We start from the raw sequence: 16,426 nt of genomic DNA, 5'->3' as shown, positions 1-16,426 counted from the left end.
TGACTCTGTTAGGGTGCCATTTGGGGTGCACCCTTGGTGTTCTATCACAGCGACACCCAGTTAAAAATCAGCCCCGAGGTTTGCCTTTGATGAAGACTCCTTCTGAAGTTCTTCAAAGGAGACGGGCGTGTTGATAATATATAGGCGCCCCTCTATTATCATCAAAACCATCTCTTAGCTGGGGTTCCAGCTAGCACAATCAAAGTGGTCATAACTCAGATATCAGGCTGTACCATAGTGGTGATTAATAGCTTAGTCAATGTTATTGTAGGGCATCGTTATAACCGTAATATTTGTGGTAGACAGAGAGAAAGAATTTGTTGATGCAGCAGGGTTAGGGTCAATTCCATTGAAATTACAGTCAATTACAGAAGTGCACTGAAACTCCTATTCCATTTCTCTTCAATGCTTTCCAATTGGGAAAATGTGGAATTGGAATTTGGTTTACTTTCTGAATTGACTGGAAATCAAATGGAATAGAACCTAACTCTGCGGTAGGTAGCCTAGTGGTTAAGAACGTTGAGCCAGTAAACGAATGGTTGCTGGTTCAAATACCAGAGCCGGCAAAGTGGAAGAAATCTGCTGTTCTGTCCTTGAGCAACGTAGTTAACCTCCAATATCAACTGCTCCTGGCATGTGCTGATGATATTGATTAAGGCAGCCCCCCGCACCTCTCTGATTCAGAGGGGTTGGGTTAAATGCGGAAGACACATTTTGGATGAATGCATTCCATTGTGCAACTGACTAGGTTTCCCATTTCCCCAAAAGCTGGCCAAGGCAGAAACATGCAGGCACACAATGGAACTTAGCCCAGCACTAACACATCAGATTCCAGTGATCGGTAGGCGGAAACAGATTTGTTTGTGCTCTCCTGGCCAGTGTGTCCTTTACCTGTAGTTCTGGGCAGTAGTGGGTCACATTGACGACCCAGTTAGCCTTATTCTCCTCAGAATCAGCCCTGATCCGGCACTGCCCCAGCTCCAGCTCCACCCCTACCCCAGGGCGTTCACCAGTCGAGATACCCAGGACCAGGGCACTGCGATGGGGGAGGCCCAGGGCATGGAGCCCCGCCAGGGAGTGACGGATGGAGCTCCTGAGGCTGAGCTGGGGGATGCAGGAGGATAAGGCCAGGCTGGCGGCCCCCCTCTCCTCTCCCCCGGTGTGGAGGTGTGTGTCCAGACGCGTGGTGCAGCCGGAGCGGATCAAGGAGCCGTTCACTGAGAAGTACGGAGGGAGGAGAGTCTGTGGAGGAGAAACCAAAAGTCAGCAACAACAACCAATATATCAAATCAAATGAAAGTTTATTTGTCACGTGCGCCGAATACCACAGTGAAATGCTTACTTACAGGCTCTAACCGACAGTGCAAAAAAGGTATTAGGTGAACAATAGGTAAGTAAAGAAATAAAAAAAACAGTAAAAAGACAGTGAAAAATAACCGTAGCGAGGCTACATACAGGCAACATTTAATCGGGCTGATTGAGGTAGTATGTACATGTAGATATGGTTAAAGTGACTATGCATATACGATAAACAGAGAGTAGCAGTAGTGTAAAATAGGGGTTGTCGGGTGGTGGGTGGCGGGTGGCGGGACACAATGCAGATAGCCCGGTTCGCCAATGTGCGGGGGCACCGGTTAGTCGGGTCAGTTGAGGTAGTATGTACATGAATGTATAGTTAAAGTGACTATGCATATATGATAAACAGAGAGTAGCAGCAGCGTAAAAGAGGGTTTGGGGTAAACAATGCAAATAATCTGGGTAGCCAGTTGATTACCTGTTCAGGAGTCTTAGGGCTTGGGGGTAAAAATATTGAGAAGCCTTTTCGTCCTAGACTTGGCACTCCGGTACCGCTTGTAGTAGTAGTAGAGAGAACAGTCTATGACAGGGGTGGCTGGGGTCTTTGACAATTTTTAGGGCCTTCCTCTGACACCGCCTGGTGTAGAGGTCCTGGATGACAGGCAGCTTGACCCAAGTGATGTACTGGGTCATACGCATTACCCTCTGTAGTGCCTTGCGGTCGGAGGAGGAGCAATTGCCGTACCAGGCAGTGATGCAACCAGTCAGGATGCTCTCGATGTTGCAGCTGTAGAACCTTTTGAGGATCTGAGAACCCATTCCAAATCTTTCTAGTCTCCTGAGGGGGAATAGGTTTTGTCGTGCCCTTTTCACGACTGTCTTGTTGTGTTAGGACCATTCTAGTTTGTTGGTGATGTGGACACCAAGGAACTTGAAGCTCTCAACCTGCTCCACTACAGCCCCGTCGATGAAGATGGGGGCGTGCTCGGTCCTCCTTTTCCTGTAGTCCACAATCATCTCCTTAGTCTTGGTTACGTTGGTTACGAGGGCTAGGTTGTTATTCTGGCACCTCCTCCCTATAGGCTGTCTCGTCGTTGTCGTGATCAGGCCTACCACTGTTGTGTCGTCTGCAAACTTAATGATGGTGTTGGAGTCATGCCTGGCCATGCAGTCGTGGGTGAACAGGGAGTACAGGAGGGGACTGAGCACGCACCCCTGGGGAGCTCCAGTGTTGAGGATCAGCATGGCAGATGTGTTGCTACCTACCCTCACCACCTGGGGGCGGCCCATCAGGAAGTCCAGGATCCAGTTGCAGAGGGAGGTGTTTAGTCCCAGGATCCTCAGCTTAGTGATGAGCTTTGAGGGCACTATGGTGTTGAACGCTGAGCTGTAGTCAATGAATAGCATTCGTACGTAGGTGTTCCTTTTGTCCAGGTGGAAAAGGGCAGTGTGGAGTGCAATAGAGATTGCATCATCTGTGGATCTGTTTGGGCGGTATGCACATTGGAGTGGGTCTAGGGTTTCTGGGATAATTGTGTTGATGTGAGCCATGACCAGCCTTTCAAAGCACTTCATTGCTATATAAGACAGTCAAATTTGCAATAGCATACAGGCTGTCTTATTTTGTGTGTGTTTTTGTGCTGAACTCAAATAATTATAAAATATACATATGAACTGACACATCATCAACAACATCACACACCTATATAGCCCCTGTATATAGCCCCGTTATTGTTATTTTAATGTGTTACTTTTGATTCGATTTTTACTTAATTTTATTGAGTAAATATTTTCTTCACTATTTCTTGAACTGCATTGTTGGTTAAGGGCTTGTAAGTAAGCATTTCACAGTAAGGTCTACACCTGCTGTATTTGGGCACATGTGACAAATACAATTTGATTTGATTTGATTGGTCCTGGGTTCTAAATGTGAGACAGCATTACCCCATGTGTCAGCGATATGCCATGCTGTAAAGGAAAGCGGAGGTTCATCTTTCTGGTGAAGATTCCTCACTTCCTGCTTTCTGTCGCTGGGAAACATGTTTGAGGTCACTTGTAAAATCAATTTGATTGATTGATTTCCTGTTCCCTCCATGTTTCCACCGCTCTACTCATAGAAATAGAATGACATTGATTAGAATGGGTATGCCGTTCTAGTAATTCTATTTCTATGTCTCTACCTTAAGTAGGTTACAGCGCTGACGGACAACCAGGGTCCATGTCCTTCTGTGTTCCCCTCTATGTAGACTAGTCCCGTGGGTCAGCATGGAACACGTATCACTCTCCAGCTCCACCTGTGCCTGAGTGGGCCCCGCAAACACGCCCAGGGTGGCGTCCTCTGGTATCCCAGCATGCTTTAGGGTGGCAAGGTCATGTTGGAGAACGGCCCTGAGGGCGGCATTTGGGGATTGGCCAAGGGGCTCCCAAGTCGCCATGACGTCCAGGTTGGCCGAGTGGGCGTCCAAGGAAACCCGGGCGTTCCCGGAGAGGGAGGCGCGTCGGAGCTGGGCTGACCCGTGCAGGTCAACACTTTCTGGGATGGAGGAGGCGGAGAGAGTGGCCCATTGGTGGTGGAGGGTCCAGCCCAGCTCAGCCCGACTTTCTCTCAGTAGCAAGGATAACAGGCAGTGGAGAGAATCCTGGTTGTTTTCAAGATCCACAGTACCCCTGAGGCCGTCTTTCACAGCGCTTCCTATTATGGTCATAGATGTCCTGCTTGGTGCTAGTGCCCCTTCCCCTTCAGTGATCCGCACCCAGGCCACCCGCACCTCTCCCCCGCACTGTGTCGACACCACCAGGCTGGATCTGACCGAGTCACACACCCCGCTCACTTCCACCCAGAGGTAACACCACCGCTCTGCCCTAACACGACCTCTAACCTCGGCCTTGTGTGTGACATGAGGAGTGCCATACTCAACCAGGCCCTGCCATGCATAGAGCCCTGCCGCCTCCTGCCTCAGCCCCCCACTAAGGTCCACCCTCCAGAGGCCAACCACCGACCCGAACCCCAGGCTCCATCGCTTAGGCCCAGGCCGGAGCAGAAGCCTGAGGCTAGAGTGGGAGGGTAGCCCCAGAGAGAGCTGCAGTAGCCGGGAGGAGTGGGTGAGGTTAGCCCTGAGCTCGGCCTGGCCCGTGGGGCTGTAGCAGCCTTTGGCCTGTGCGGTGATGCTAGGGTAGGCTAACGCTAGGCCGTAGCAGAGCCTGCTGCTGTGTGGTCTCTCGGAGCGAAAGGCGCGTACCTCCACAGGTCGACCGGCGACGCTTCCGGAGCACTGGGCCGAGAGGCGGTCATTAGCGGGACCGTTGGTGGCGTACCCCGTGCAGCTCATCTGTGAAAACAGAGACCCCCGTCGACACAGTTTGTTTATTAAAGGGGAGCAGTGGGAGAAGATGGAGGAATTTAACACAGACAGTATGGCACATGAGTTGGAGCACACGGTTCCTATTCTTCTTTTGAGTGAAAACAACTATGATATCACAGAGGCTCTTCACTACAGAACAAGCAATTGAGCAAATGCATTTGCCTTTTTCAAGTCAAATTTGCATGGCTTACAAAAGTGGCTACTTGACTACTGTAGAAACACTGTTGGTATGGTACTGAGGGATTATAGAAATGGAATAAAATTATGATAGAAATGGAATACAAGTCTTGTGATATTTGAATTTGTTGCAATGTTGTAAATGTGTTTTTGAGTGATTTTCCAATGTACAAATGTGTTAGTCACCTGCAATGATGTAGGTATCATTCCTTTGAGTTGCCTCAGGTGGTGCAATAGAGACACAGTCAGGTTGGCAGCGTTGTTCCCCTTGCCAACTTCCACTAGGACGTCCACCATCTTCTGTTCTTCAACTGCTATGGCCAACCCTGCACTCAAACGCTCTGTCTCCTCCTACAGTCAGAGGTCATGAAAATTATTTTGCTCATTAAATATTAAACTGAAAATACTGTAATACATAGAAGTAAAGACTGAATTATGAATGTCTTTCATTGCTTGAAACCTGAAAATCAAAGAATTTCTATTCTTATAATTATAAAAGCCTTAGCTTGAAGCATCTTTGATACATCTTCTTCGATATCTTGATAAGTTATCTCCAGGAATTTGTCCAAAATCAAGTTCAATGCAGCATTCTTAACAACAATAGAGTAGCGAGAAAGAAGAGAAAGGATGAGGAAGAAGAGGATGAAGCTGCACCTGATAGTGCCCTGTAGCCTGGATGGAGCTGGGCAGGCCTCTTTGGACCAGGGCCTTGCTTTGGTGCTGTACCCTGGTTTGGAGCTCCCATCGTGGGGAGGCCCCGCCAGTCCTGGCCCTCTCAAACTCAGCCTTCAGGCCATGAGCCCCGGTCTGTAGTTCTGCCAGCACTGAGAGTCTGCCCTCCTCCTGGGTCCAGCTCACCTGGGCACCACTGTTACCTGGTATACCTAAAACATTGGTGACAGACAATGGTACACAATGAATTTCTGTCGTTTACTAATACTTGAAAGGGTATGTAAGAGTTATGATAAACAGGGCATGTGACACATTATTTTTACAACAGATTACGGTTTCATATTATCATATTAATTGAGGATATCTAAGTAGACAGAAAGTGTGGAGGGGAAAGGAGCATAGAAGGAGGACATCTGAGGAGAGGGAAGAGGGAATGGGGGAGTAGAGACTCAAAGTGACTATAACATGTGACAGATGGGGGAGGGGCGGGGGGGGGTCACCTGCAGTATGGAGCCAGCGGGAGGAGTGAGAGAGGTGGGCGTTGACTCCACCCCTCGCCTCACTGCCCAATCGGCGGCTCACATTCACACACAGAGACTCCTCCCCTGCCCGAGCGCACAACCAATCACTGGTCGTGTCAGGCTCTTTCCCCAGCATGCCATCCTCTTCCTCCCGGGTGTCTCCTTGGTCCTGTTGATGACTCAGCTCCACACTGTACACAGCCTTACTCACTGTCACTCTCAGCTGCCCTGCAACACACATGTACACTTCATAGTACTGAATAATACATTTGTGTGTGTGTGTGTGTGTGTGTGTGTGTGTGTGTGTGTGTGTGTGTGTGTGTGTGTGTGTGTGTGTGTGTGTGTGTGTGTGTGTGTGTGTGTGTGTGTGTGTGTGTGTGTGTGTGTGTGTGTGTGTGTGTGTGTCTGTGTGTGTTTCACCATTTATACAGCATTAACCTGGAAAATACACAAACCTGGGTTCGCCATGGCACTTCTCGAGACAAGACCAGATGAATGAGTCTCAATCACTTCTTATGTCAAATAGATCCATACCTTCAGTGAGCCAGTCTGACTGCCCCAGGGTTCCTTCCAGACTCAGGGCAGGAGGCAGAGCAGTGAGGCTGGGTAAGGAGTGCCTCAGGCCGCCCGTGACAGCCATCCGGAGGCCCGGGGAACCAGGGGAGTGCTCCAATGAGCCAGCCACCTGGGCCTGCAGGACCTCCCCTCCCTGGTCATAGGAACCATGCATGGAGAGTCTGGAAGGAGATAGACAGGGAGAGATGAGAAGGTATGGAGGTACTATGAACGATTACAATTAGGATACAGAGTGAGAAAGCATGGGGAGGGATACAGCAAAACTGTGGTTAAGACAGACAGACCTGTCCTAAGTACACACTGTATGTAGCTACTTGATAGACTAGTATTTATATATTCTTAATTCCATTCCTATACTTAGATTGATGTGTATTGGGTATATATTGTTAGATATTACTGCACTGTCGGAGCTAGAAGCACAAGCATTACGCTACACCTGCAGTAAAATCTGCACATACCATGTGTATGTGGCCAATAACATTTGATTTGATTTAATGAGAATGCACTCACTTATCTGAGGATATGTTGGCAGACATGTTGAGTTGCAGCTCAGTGGCTGAAGTAGGTAGTAGAGTCTGTAGCAGTCCCAGACGTATACTCAGGGCTCTGGTGTCTCTCTGTAGGGAGTGGGAGAGCTGGGCCTCCAGCAGGGCTCTGTCCTTCCCATCAGCCCTCACACACAGAGAGCTGCTCACTCCGCCGTCCACCATAGACGTGTCTGCAGTGAGCCGGGCCTGGAGAATACAAAATACTAAACCCATTAGAAACCACGAGATACGCTGACCAAAAAACAAAAAAAGCGACATATTTTTTTATTTATATACCTCGTCGATTAAGGGATTCAAATGTCAACCTTTGAAAAAGCACATTAGCAACCCACCTCCAATGTTTTAAGGATCTTGGATTGGAAGGGATGTGTGAGCGAGGAATACAGACCAATTCTGTCTGATGAGCCATTCAGATTAACAGAAAACTGATGGAGAAAAAACCCACATTGTTAATGATTGATAAGTGCTGTAATCATAAATAAGCAATATTTTTTATTTAAGTGGCGAATGAATAGTTACTCTTACCTGACACTCCTGCCGGTTGATTCCTACTTTGCCTCTCACTAGGTAATCAAACACATGGTTATTTTTCGGATTCCAGGACACATCTCCTTCCAGTATGGCCGACGCAGGGAGCTTCAACTGAAATAGCTAAGAAAGTCATGAGTCCATCACAATAGTTTTTTCCTCTCCTTGTCTCCCTTCCTTGGAAAGGTGAAATCAAATTCCCAGTGGACATCCATCATATTCCCCTATCGTTTTTATCATATTACTGCACAAGTGACAAGATGAAGAAGTCTTTTCACACTTTTGGGATGAAACTCCACACTTTCTTTCTGGTAATGTCAACACAAACAGTGCATTCGGGAAGTATTCAGACCCCTTCCCTTTTTCCAAATGTTTTACGTTACAGCCTAATTCTAAAATGAATTCAATAAATACACATCCTTATCAATCAATACACAATAACCCATAATGACAAAGCGAAAACAGATTTTTAGACACTTTTGCAAATGTATTAAAAATAAAAAACAGAAATACCTTATTTATATATGTCACGCCCTGACCTTAGAGATCCTTATTATTCTCTATGTTTGGTTAGGTCAGGGTGTGACTCGGGTAGAAAATTCTATGTCTTCTGTTTCTTTGTTTTTTGGCCAGTGTGGTTCCCAATCAGAGGCAGCTGTCTATCGTTGTCTCTGATTGGGGATCATACTTAGGCAGCTTTTTTTTCCTCCATTAGGTTGTGGGATCTTGTTTTCTGTTTAGTTTCTCAGCCTTACAGAACTGTGCGCTTTCGTTTTTTGACTTTGTTATTTTGTTTGGTGTCATCAATAAAGTTACGATGTACGCCTACCACGCTGCGCCTTGGTCCACTCATCATTCTACTACAAACGAGAGCCGTTACAATATAAGTACTCAGACCCTTTGCTATGAGACTCAAAATTGAGGTGAGGTGCATCCTGTTTCCATTGATCATCCTTGAGATGTTTCTACAACTTGATTGGAGTCCACCTGTGGTAAATTCTATTGATTGGACATGATTTGGAAAGGCACACAACTGTCTATATAAGATCCCACAGTTGACAGTGCATGTCGGCGCAAAAAACCAAGCCATGAGGTTGACGCAATTGTCCGTAGAGCTCCGAGACAGGATCGTGTTGAGGCACAGATCGGGGGAAGGGTACCAAAAACATTCTGCAGCAGGTCCCCAATGTCCCCTTTTATGGTAGAGTGGCCAGACGGTAGCCACTCCTCAGTAAAAGGCACATGACAGCCCGATTGGAGTTTGCCAAAAGGCACTTAAAGGACTCTCAGACCATGAAAAAAAAGCTCTGGTCTGATGAAACCAAGATTGAACTCATTAGCCTGAATGCCAAATGTCATGTCTGGAGGAAACCTGGCACCATCCCTACGGTGAAGCATGGTGCTGGCAGCAGCATCATGCTGTTGGGAAGTTTTTAGCAGCAGGGACTGGGAGACAAGTCTGGATCGAGGGAAAGATGAACGGAGTAAAGTACAGAGAGATCATTGATGAAAACTTGCTCCAGAGGGGTGAGGACCTCAGACTGGGGCAAAGGTTCACCTTCCAACAGAATAATGACCCAAAGCACACAGCCTAGACAATGCATGAGTGGCTTCGGGACAAGTCTCTGAATGTCCTTTTGTGGCCCAGCCAGAGACCTGAAAAATAGCTGTGCAACGACGCTCCCCATCCAACCTGACAGAGCTTGAGAGGATCTGCTGAGAAGAATGGGAGAAACTCCCCAAATACAGGTGGGTCAAGCTTGCAGCATCATACCAGAGAAGACTCGAGGCTGTAATCGCTGCCAAAGGTGCTTCAACAAAGTACTGAGTAAAGGGTCACAATAATGTGATATTTGCCCCAAAAAATTTAAATTTGCAAAAATTTAATTATAGAGTATTGTGTTTAGATTTTAGAATAAGGCTGTAACGTAACAAAATTTGGAAAAAGTCAAAGGGTCTGAATACTTTCAGAATGCACTGTATAGGGCTCTATTTTTGGCTGGTGTTAAGGCGGCACTAGTGTCAAAAGATGTTAGTTTGCAATTTCGTCATGTGAAAACTGATGGGGTGGAAATATTTGAGGTGGTCGAATTGCTGCAAAGAAACCACTACTTAAGGACACCAATAAGAAGAAGATACTTGCATTGGCCAAGAAACACGAGCAATGGACATTAAAACGGTGGAAATATGCCCTTTGGTCTGATGAGTCCAAGTTTTTGATTTTTGGTTCCAACCGCCGTGTCTTTGTGAGACGCAGAGTAGGTGAACGGATTATTTCTGCATGTTCCCACCGTGAATCATGGAGGAGGAGGTGTGATGGTGTGGGTGTGCTTTGCTGGTGACACTGTGATTTAATTTGTGATAGTCTGTGATTTAATTTGAATTTAAGGCACACTTAACCAGCATGGCTACCACAGCACTCTGCAGCGATACGCCATCCCATCTGGTTTGCGCTTAGTGGGACTATCATTTGTTTTTAAACAGGACAATGACCCAACACACCTCCAGGCTGTGTAAGGGCTATTTGACCAAGAAGGAGAGTGATGGAGTGCTGCATCAGATGACCTGGCCTCCACAATCACCCGACCTCAACCCAATTGAGATGGTTTGGGATGAGTTGGACCACAGGGTGAAGAACAAGCAGCCAACAAGTGCTCAGCATATGTTGGAACTCCTTCAAGATTGTTGGCAAGGCATTCCAGGTGAAGATGTTTGAGAGAATGCCAAGCGTGTGCAAAGCTGTCATCAAGGCAAAAGGTGGCTACTTTGAAGAATCTAAAATCTAAAATCTATTTTGATTTGATTAACATTTTATTGGTCACTACATGATTTCATATGTGTTATTCCATCGTTTTGATGTCTCCACTATTATTCTACAATGTAGAAAATAGTAAAAAATAAAGAAAAACCCTTGAATGAGTAGGTGTGTCCAAACTTTTGACTAGTACTGTATCAATATTTGTTAATTTTTTTCTTTACAAAAAATATATGGGTGATTGGAAATCTATCACAATATATCTGTAATATTAAAGCTGATCTACCCCCCCCCCCCCAATAAAAAAAGGGTGTGACATAGCCAAGTTGTTGTTGTTGTTGTTTAGCGTTTCATTAGAATTATTCATTCTCTTTTTAGGGCTAATCAATTACTTTAATCTTGCTTATTTACCATGTTTGGCATGTCCATGCTCAGCCATAATGCAATTTACAGTAGACCTAGACCCTATATCAGTGTGAATACTATTGAAGCCATGCAATTACTTAGAACAATGTGGACTGCAAATTGTTTCAAGCTAACCTATTTAGCAAAGATAGGTCTACATTTGGTTATTTCGTTTCTGTAAGCTATTTATTAAGAAACTATAACAGAGTAAAATTGGAATTGGAGTTGATTCCACGGCAATACATAAAAGACTGTTGAAGCAACCACATATTTCGCAATGGATCACGTTCTGATTGGCCAGTGAGGGGCCAAGCCTGGACACACCAACAACTTCTTTATTCATCAAAACATAGCCTTTTTGCGCCAACAAGTGCAGCAATAATTTTGATCATGAAAAATATTTCTGACACACCCCTGAACCTATAGCGCAATCGCCTGCACTTAGATTTACCATTGCGTTAGATGTGTTAAAATAGAGCCCTCAATAACACTGCTCAATGGAATACAGTACCAGTGAAAAGTTTGGACACACCTACTCATTCAAGGGTTTTTCTTAATTTTTTACTATTATCTACATTGTAGAATAATTGTGAAGACATCTAAACTTTGAAATAACACATATGGAATCATGCAGTAGCCAAGCTGTCATCAAGGCAAAGGGTGCTACTTTGAAGAATCTAAAATCTAAAATCTATTTTGATTTGTTTAACACTTTTTTGGTTACTACATGATTCCGTATGTGTTATTTCATTGTGTTGATGTCTTCACTATTCTTCTACAATATATAAAATAGTAAAAATAAAGAAAACCCCTTGAATGAGTAGGTGTGTCCAAACTTTGACTGGTACTGTATATTATATTATAATTATATATTATACTGTTTATATTATTTAAAGTCCCTCTTATAGAATCTGCCTTACCTGGAGTAGATGGGTGAGGTTGGCTCGAACTTTGACCCTATGCTGGGGTAAATCTGAGGGGTTCAACTGAATTTGTCCAAGGAACGTCAGTCTGTCCTTCTTCCCGATCCGAACCCTCCCTTGAACCTCTCTCTGCGTCTGTAGAGAAATATGGCGGCCATAGGATTTTATAGAGAACTTTTTCACCCACAGGATCTCTATGGGTATAGCAGACATAAAATTGGACTCAAGTACAGCGCTACCAACTCATTCTCCAAATGTCCTCTGCTACAAGCCTGTTTTGTTAGACTGAAATTCAATTTAGTCATTTAACGTACCATTGTTTTTATCAAAACAGACTGTACCAGAGGATCTGTGTTGATGTCTTGAAATGTGATGGGTATCAATCACTCTACCTGATTGCTAAACATTGTGACACACACTTCAGAGTCTGGAGGGATGACGTCATAGCTGAACGTGTGGGTCAAGGAGGAACACACCTGCAGAAGATACAAATAGAAGAAACCAATAGAAGACAACATCACTGAGAAAGATTGACTAATGACTGTTGTATTAACCTTTCCTATAGCAATTCAGGGCTTGCATTCAAAGAGCGTCTCAAACTATGGGTGCTGATCCAGGATCTGTTTTTAGATCATAATGAATGAGGGTCGTTCTTGAATTGCGGTGGCATTTTGCGTCCCTTGCCTTTGCAACCATGAAAAAAACACTTTAAAATAGCAAATAGTTACACATCATACATGTTTCTGTTTGTATTGAACTGTTTACCAATGACAATAATCCAATTTGGTTGTACTGCAACACTTTATGTTTATAGATTGTTAAAGTAGTTAAGGTAAGCAAATTGGCTTGTTCCAGTTGTGATGTGTAGAGTTATAGTGATATTTGGGGGATTTTGAGATATCTACAGGCAGTCATTCAATTATTTGCACCTTTGATAAAGATGAGCAAGAAAGACTGTAAAAAAATAATAATACAAATACTGAGCGCCTGCTCCCGCTCTCCCTCTCTGGAGCTCGAGGGCATCAGGCTGCCCTTCATTACACACACCTGTCACCATCATTACGCGCAGCAGCACTCATTGGATTCACATGGACTCCTTCCCTTTGTCGATTGCCCCGTCTATAACTGTCTACTCCCCCATTTGTTCCCTGTGTCTGCATTAATGTTGTTGTGTGTTTACGGCCAGACGCTGTCCTGTCCTCTTCCATGTCCGGTGATAATTATATGTTCACTCCCTGTACCTGCTTCTCATCTCTACCAGCGTCGATCCTTACAGCTACATTGTATTCCCCCCATAAAAGGGAAAATTATATTATTTTATGCTAATACAATTGCTCAGAGAAATATATTTTATTTAACAAGTAATTGAACAAAATTCTCAAAAAGATAGGGGTGAAGATTATTGTCACACCTGTTTCAATATTTTGCGTCCACTGGTCCTGGGGCCCTTGTTAAGGTCAACGGCATTATGAAGCGCCGGCCAGAGGGAAGCCTCTCAAACTGAGGGTGTAGAGGTTGGGAGGGGTCACCAAAGACAGCCAGTGCCTTCTTTATGGTTGCCTTGTGGAACAGAATGCTCAAATGTGCCTGTGGTCGACCAATTACTTTGCTGGCTGTGTTTATTAGTCTGGTCAGTTTGCTTTTGCTCCTCACACTCAGATTACCAGACTGTCATATTGAATGTGAGGATGCTCACCACCAAGCTGCTGTACACCCTCTCCAGAACATCCTGGCTGACCCCAAACCCCTTTCTATTTCCTGATTAAGAACAGACGTTGCCTTACTTTAAAAAAAAATACACTCTGCATTCTCTGTAAAACTCAGCTTGTTATCATTTTGTGTTCCTAGGTATTTAAAACACTCAACCACCTCTACTGGTTGGTCATTCAGAGAGAGTGGTTGGGGACAGTTGTTGCCATTGATGATCAGCTCCTTTGTATTTTCCACATTGATGTGGAGGAAACTTGACCGGCACCATTCTTGAAGGTTGTTGGTCTGTTTAAAATAGATGTCCCCATCTGACTTGGTATCTTTTAAAAAGAGTCCTACCAGAGCCATGTCATCCGCATACTTAAAAAGGCTTACATTGTTTCCTTGGCTCTTCATCTCATTAGTGTAGATAGAGAACAACAACGGTGAAAGGACACACCCCTGGGGAGCCCCTGTGTTCAGGGTCAGTTCATCAGAGAGGGCCCCATTCATGGGGATCCTGCCACGCCCTGTAACGGCTTTCTTCCTGGGATGAAGGAGAGGACCAAAACGCAGCGCGGCTAGTGTTCAACATGTTTAATAAAGAATAATAACGTGAACACTACAAGCTACAAAACAATAAATGTGAAAACCGAAAACAGTCCTATCTGGTGCAGAACACAAAGACAGGAAACAATCACCCACAAACCAACAGTGCAAACAGGCTACCTTAATATGGTTCCCAATCAGAGACAATGCAAAACACCTGCCTCTGATTGAGAACCATATTAGGCCAAACAACAAACCCAACATAGAAACACAAAACATAGACTACACCCACCCAGCTCACGTCCTGACCAACTAAACAAAGACTAAACCAAGGAAATAAGGTCAGGAACGTGACACGCCCTGACCTTAGAGATCCTTTTTATGTCTCTATTTTGGTTTGGTCAGGGTGTGAGTTGGGGTGGGTATTCTATGTTCTATTATTTGTATTTCTATGTTTTGGCCGGGTAGGGTTCTCAATCAGGGACAACTGTCTATCGTTGTCTCTGATTGAGAACCATACTTAGGTATCCCTTTTTACAACGTGTCTTTGTGGGAGGTTGACTTTGTTTAGGGCACATGGCCTTTAGCTTCACGGTTTGTTTTGTAGTGTTTATTGTTTTTGTTCGGCGTCTTTTCTAATAAAAAGAAAATGTACGCTGACCACGCTGTACTTTGGTCTACTTCATTTGACGGGCGTGACAGATCCTCTGTGGGCGGTCAGTTAAAAAGTCCTTGATCCAATTTTCATTTTTTTTGCATACAACATATCTCAGTATTTGTATTATTTATTGTATACAGTTTTTTCTGCTCATCTTTATCATGAGTGCCAATCATTTTGGACCTGACCATATTTATTATTTTGAAGGCTAGAAAGTGAACAAAATTATTTAATATCTTGTATAAATCAATAAAAACAAAGAAGGCTATTAAAATACTTATTTTTTATTAGTATAATGTCTGTCCCTCCCTTTTATGTCATCGGTGTTTACCGCCTTGAAAATCACTTATTACAATGATATACAAGTACCTTGAGAATTCCCTCCAGTGGAAAACTGTTATCGGAGGAGGGGTATATGTTAAATAAAATGATTAGCTAATCACACCCTTTTAGTATGTCTTCAATTTGAGGATTCCATTGATAATTTGGTTGTTAAATCCAAAGTGTCACTTTCGTGTTGCTCAATTTAAATGAAGGGAAATAACAATGTGAGCAAAATTATTAATCATATGCCTTTAGTAAATCATTTTTAAAGGGTTAATGACTTTAGATTTGACCATCTGTGGCCTCCACTTAAGAAAATCCTCAATAACCTAACATTTCTCATGGGTGTTACCATCATTGGTGTTACTACTCCTACTGGTGACACAATGTTATCATAAAGGTCAAAATTATTTCAAGTCATTAAGCTTCCATATTGGTTGATTTAGAATGGGAAGGGGTACCTAAATACATTTAAATAACTACAAATTCAGGAACGACCATATGATTATATTGACATTAGTAGGACCTGATCCCAGATCAGCACTCCTACTCTGAGACCTTTGTAAATATGGGCCCAGAAACATGAGTGGTCCTGGACTCACAAAAGGGCTGGGTTGCTGGTATCCCAGGGTGAGAGTATGAATGATGTCTCTGTTGCTATAGAGATGGGCTTTGGATTCCAGGATGTAAAGGCCCTTGTGGAGGTCGACAGTGAAAGTCTCCTGGAGAAGGAAGCTCTGGAGAAAGTTCTGGAACGGCTGTCTGTTAGCGGGATGGGAGGGGGAATTACAACTTTATTTTTTTGTCAGGATTACAATGCAATTTAACCATCATTCTTTATCCTCATCAGCATTCTCATCATCATCAAGTTATATTTAATCACACTCATAAAGAGCACCAGTAAGTGGATACATACCGAAGGAATAGCAATGCTCTCTTCTGATAAATTTGTTTGTCCTTCCTGAGCTCCTCCACTCCTCCCTCTAACTCCAACTCCATAGACGGGCTTTTGGGCTCTGATAAGGTTATCTTCATCATCACCATCCTCTTCCTTAAATTCTGCAATGAGTCATACGCCATGGTGATATGCTATGTTAGATATGCAAAGAAAACTGTAGCTTAAAAAAAGACTGGCAAAAAATATGACTGGTTGATGACTGTCAATTCTTGCATGACGCTAGCTCACTTAATCCCTGTGGTGTGGTGTTCCTTTTAGGACACCCTGAGCCTCAAGCCTCACCCCTCCTTCAGTGGAGGCTGGTGGGAGGAGCTATAGGAGGACGGGCTCATTGTACAGTCTGGAATGGAATGAAGCGGAGCCAAATGTGGTTTCCATATGTTTGATGTGTTTGATACAATTCCATTCATTCCATTCCAGCCACTACAATGAGCCTGTCCTCCTATAGCTCCGCCCACCAGCCTCCTCTGCCCTCCTGAATCGTC

The 16,426-nt window shown here is 44.3% G+C and overlaps 1 protein-coding gene across 2 annotated transcripts in view; it reads right to left on the bottom strand.

Moving 5' to 3' along the window:
• LOC129814369 (uncharacterized) overlaps positions 1–16,426 on the bottom strand; it is a 72,368-nt gene that overhangs the window by 22,022 nt on the left and 33,920 nt on the right. The window contains exons 31-43 of one of the 2 annotated variants that reach the window (XM_055867463.1): positions 15,900–16,042; positions 15,586–15,745; positions 12,156–12,239; positions 11,761–11,898; positions 7,678–7,803; positions 7,485–7,577; positions 7,115–7,338; positions 6,563–6,765; positions 6,008–6,256; positions 5,490–5,719; positions 5,022–5,186; positions 4,536–4,625; positions 892–1,242 (exon numbers count right to left, since the gene is read on the bottom strand). In XM_055867463.1, the coding sequence (XP_055723438.1) occupies positions 892–1,242; positions 4,536–4,625; positions 5,022–5,186; positions 5,490–5,719; positions 6,008–6,256; positions 6,563–6,765; positions 7,115–7,338; positions 7,485–7,577; positions 7,678–7,803; positions 11,761–11,898; positions 12,156–12,239; positions 15,586–15,745; positions 15,900–16,042 (2,256 nt within the window). The remainder of the gene's footprint in view (positions 1–891; positions 1,243–4,535; positions 4,626–5,021; positions 5,187–5,489; positions 5,720–6,007; positions 6,257–6,562; positions 6,766–7,114; positions 7,339–7,484; positions 7,578–7,677; positions 7,804–11,760; positions 11,899–12,155; positions 12,240–15,585; positions 15,746–15,899; positions 16,043–16,426) is intronic. The other variant, XM_055867464.1, reaches the window with a different exon arrangement.

The sequence above is a fragment of the Salvelinus fontinalis genome, chromosome 17 (assembly GCF_029448725.1).
Source record: "Salvelinus fontinalis isolate EN_2023a chromosome 17, ASM2944872v1, whole genome shotgun sequence".
Lineage (NCBI taxonomy): Eukaryota > Metazoa > Chordata > Actinopteri > Salmoniformes > Salmonidae > Salvelinus > Salvelinus fontinalis.
This window is presented reverse-complemented; position numbering and strand designations above follow the sequence as displayed.